Here is a 4,354-nt window from a genome sequence, read left to right as displayed (position 1 = left end):
TATTGCAAACAAGAAAGTGGGGATGCTGAAGTCATGAAACAATATAATCTGTGGAGCAACGTTGGCCTTCCTTGGCGACATGCGCGTGCGTGCGTGCGTGCGTGGGAGGGAGCGGATCAGTTTGCATTGCAATGCAAGTGGGTGGCCAAGGGAGGGTGGGGCGTCCACATCACATGAGACGATGAACCCAACGGAAAGCTTAAAGCGGGGGAATAGGAATAAGAAGCAGAAGAGGAATCGTGCGTACATACTGCATATAGGGGCCCGTCAGCGTCATCTTCATTCCGTGTGGGCAGGGCAGGGCAGAGCAGGCACCTACCCTGATTAGCGGCCGGCGACGGCGAGCCCCACCACCGTCCTCCATCTTCAGAAACGACCGTGTCATCGCAGCGGAGCACATGCATATAGGATACACATACACATACACATGTACGTACATACGTACGTACCGAGAGATCATCGGCGGCGAAGATCGATCGTCAGTACCAGGTACCACGACGCGCATACATATATATACCGATAGATAGACAAGAGAGAGGGGTATGGCCATATAGCCATCTTCCGAGTTAAGTCCTCGTGTCGGACCATTTATGGTGATTATATCCTCGTGCCAGTATATAGTGTAGGTATATACTCGTTCTGTAAAAAAATAGTATAAGATCACTGGGAGCAGCCAGCATAGCGACAAAACTTATTTTCACCCTTATAAGTTGTGTGTATGATGATCGATCAATCACCGGCGTGGCGGGGGAATATTTATGTGACGAAAGAGAGCACTGCATCACCGTTCAGAGCCACACCTTCTACCTATCCACCCCTTCCATCCGTACGGACGATGATCAAAAGAAAACAATCAATCATGCGGCGGCGACGACACGCTGGCGTCCGCCGTCCGCCGGATTCAAGGACCAGACGGACGGACGCGGGCGCACGCAGCGTGGGTGGGAGGGAAGGACACGGCCGCACGGAATCGGAAGCTTCTCCTCCTCCACCACCAACACGCAGTAGTACGGTTTGTGCGCTCGAGTTGTCCGTCACTTGTGCCAAAACCATAGTTGGGCAATGCAATGCGAGCTACTTGGTTTAATTGAGTGGTTGTTGGCAGATGGACTAGTGGTCCAAGTTAAGGACAACTCCATCGGAGAGAGACCAAACACTAACTAGACTGACAGAGAGTTAGGGCTCACACTAGGCTAGGGCTAGGCCAGGGACTCTAAACCAACCCTCATTCACCGAGTTAATTAGTTGAGGAAAAGAGATGAGCAGATACACAACCTACTTTGTACTTTCTCAAAAGTGAAAAGGCCTCCATGTTTATTCCAACGATGTGGCAAAAAGTATTCCAAAGCTTCCTTGGACCAACGAATCCTAACGGCACAAAATTGACAGCCAGCCAAAGTAGCAGCTGGTCATTTGGTGATCATCATCAGGCCTTCACTTCCCCTTGGCCTATCTTGTGTCGTATGCGAGTACTACCAATTATTCCCTCATGCCTACCATAATTCATCAGCCAAGTTTAAGAGCATCCTCAACTGCACAATGTTATGATTCTTTTTCCCTTTCTAATGCTATGCTATTAACTTCCTTCTGATAGTAAATAGTGTAAAGTTGTAGGCAGGAAGAATCCATCTGATTACAACCTGTTTGCCACCCGTTTATACCGAGACTAGCAACCGACACCGAGTTTATTTAACATGAAGAGGCAATGTTCTCCCAAAGAATAAGAACCAAGTTCTACCATGGCAAGAAAACATAAAAGCAAAACTATGTTTAGATTCCACGGGTACTCGCCATGACTCATGACCCATGATAGCTCTGTGACCTAGTCCATTAGCTGTGACGATGTTACCACGAAACGACCAGCAAGATATCTATCACCCTTTTCCTCCCAAATCCCTATCTGATATCTACTTTCCGAGTACAACCAAAAACAGCATGCGTCGCTAGACCCACATACTGATTTTGATAGCTCTGCTGTCAACATCTAGATCCAGAATTAAATGCAGATTATATGTGACGCTCCCTGCAGCACGCGTGCTGGAGCACAGGAACCCTTACGATAATGCTGGACCGAGATTTGGTTGGCTCCGATAGGATGATGACCAGCTCAACTCAACAGCATAGAAAATGACTCCCTGACCAACCGAGGCCACGGCAATATATCCCCCTAGTTCCTATTATGATCCACAGAGTTTGAAGCTTCCTACAGAAGCATTGGGAAAATTATGTTACTATGCAGCATGCAACGAATTAAATTGTGACCGAGAAGCAGAACCTAGAGCCCAAAAATAAAGCTGGTACTGCATAGTGAAAAATAAAGTTCATATGTAGGTACATTTAAGTAGAGAAATGCAAACCATTTTTTGGGGCTGCAGAGAACTGAACCAAGCATATCGGACAAAAAGGAAGAGCATCAGAAAGTGCTGCAGCCACAAAGTTAGTGGGGGATTTCTTTTTTATAGTTTAAATATAGATTATCATCCATAATGCCGTCATAAAGGCAATAAAGCACAATTCTGGGAATTGATTTGTGTGTGTTAAGCTCCGAGAGCTTACAAATAGTTGGTGGAAAGGCGCGTCATCGTTAATCCAAGACCAAATGAAAAGTTATCGCTTCACTAGTGGGGATCATACATGTATTCCTCAGAGAACCAAACAGAATAATCCTACCTAAAAAGGATGGATATGAAGGGACTAGAATAATGAGAGCAGGTAGGGTGCTGGTATATACTAGCATAACAATATTGATTTATGATAACACTACACTGGCACCAGGTGAAAAATTCAGCTAGTTTGTGCTAAAGAAGAAAACTTTTGCACTGTATAATTTGGGTAACATTTGATCCGAAGCAAAATCAAAGCACACTCACAGGAAATAAGGGATAAAAATGGAACGAGAAGAAGTTTGGAAACTGATGGTATATGTTAGTACTGTAATCACCACTCAACCTAAAGCTAAACACTCCCAGATATCTACAAGCCTATCCATCCGGTCAACATGGGTCTAACAATTATTGAGTGGACCACTAGTGGCCAAAGCAAATAAGAGTACATTCCCAGATATCATACTCCTGCTATAGTGCATTATTAAGAAAGAGGGTATGGTGACGATGTACACCATAAATGGTCCCTACCAACTGAAAATGAGCAGAGGATAATATAGAAAACCGAATATTTTCTGCTGAACTTGCCATGAGTGAATTGTAGTTGCTGAAAAAGAAGAGTACATTCAACTCATTTGCAAATACGTACCACATTTTCCAGCCACAGCGGATACTTATTACTAGCTACCCATTAGGGTCATGTATGGGGGCTTCTGAAAATGTTTTAAGAATTTCCTTGCATCCATGGAACTAGATTGAAACTTTATTGTTCTGCTAATATCCTTTTGTTTTGATAGGAGTAAAACCAAACTTGAGAACTTTCTATTGCAGAATATACTGCAGAACACCCACCTCATACTGTCAGGTATGCTATCTCAGTTCAGTTCACAGGTAGATTATGCAGTTGACAACTTTATATTTTATACATTTCTTCAAAATGAAAACATGAAAACTTGGTCTGAACCTCAAGGCTTGGAGAAACAATGAAAGATTTCATAACTCCAACATTAACATGCAGTGAATGTAGACAGCAACCAGGAGCAAGGGCCAAAGAGAATATCAGATTTACTTAAGTCAAAAGGTAAATTTGCTAAAAATATATATATCTAATGCTCAGCTGAAAATTTAGACATTGTAGAGAACGTGTAGTGGAGTGGAAAAAACATTCAGGTCGGAACACTCGTAATATTGTGATCGTCACAACCGCCACCGCCACCACCTCATCATAATCATAATCTAACTAGACACCGCCACGCCACCACCTCATCATCATCATAATCTAACTATAGCACTCCCATAGCACATATACAATTGACAGGAAGCTTCTAACTTACTGCTAATTAGAATGCTTGGTGCAATCAGCGTCCCAGTTCACCTACTGTGGTAACTTCTTTGCAAATAGATTACCAAGTGTTTGCTCAAGTGCTTCTGGAGTGTACTTCATATATTTCGAAGCATGATGGCTGTTCTCGACAAGAGGCCTGGATAATAAATAAAAGAGTAATCACATCAATAATACGACTTGAGTTTATAGGTTAGAGAAACTTCCATGCTTCGCATTTCGTAATGAAACCTAGCAATGTGTGCTCTGTGTTTTGCAACAGAACTGGGCAATGTGCACAAGTAGTAACCAGATTTAGGAAGATATGCTGAGGATGTACATTATCCACTTGCGCTCAAAAAAATCTACCTGATTCACATGATACCTCTGTCCATAGAACTAAACGGTTTTATAATCAAACAATACAAAA

At 43.1% G+C, this 4,354-nt stretch overlaps 1 protein-coding gene across 4 annotated transcripts in view; it reads right to left on the bottom strand.

The window, feature by feature from the left end:
* Window positions 1–1,631: 1,631 nt before the first annotated feature.
* LOC119366477 (exocyst complex component EXO70A1-like) overlaps window positions 1,632–4,354 on the bottom strand; it is a 7,956-nt gene continuing 5,233 nt past the window's right edge. For 3 of the 4 annotated variants that reach the window (XM_037632216.1, XM_037632219.1, XM_037632218.1), the window contains one exon: window positions 2,217–4,084. In XM_037632216.1, coding sequence (XP_037488113.1) covers window positions 3,979–4,084 — 106 coding nt within the window. In that variant the 3' untranslated portion in view covers window positions 2,217–3,978. The other variant, XM_037632217.1, reaches the window with a different exon arrangement.

Source organism: Triticum dicoccoides, chromosome 2B, assembly GCF_002162155.2.
Source record: "Triticum dicoccoides isolate Atlit2015 ecotype Zavitan chromosome 2B, WEW_v2.0, whole genome shotgun sequence".
NCBI classification, from domain to species: Eukaryota; Viridiplantae; Streptophyta; class Magnoliopsida; order Poales; family Poaceae; genus Triticum; species Triticum dicoccoides.
Note: the sequence above shows the minus strand (reverse complement) of the source record. Positions and strands in the feature narration are given on the sequence as shown.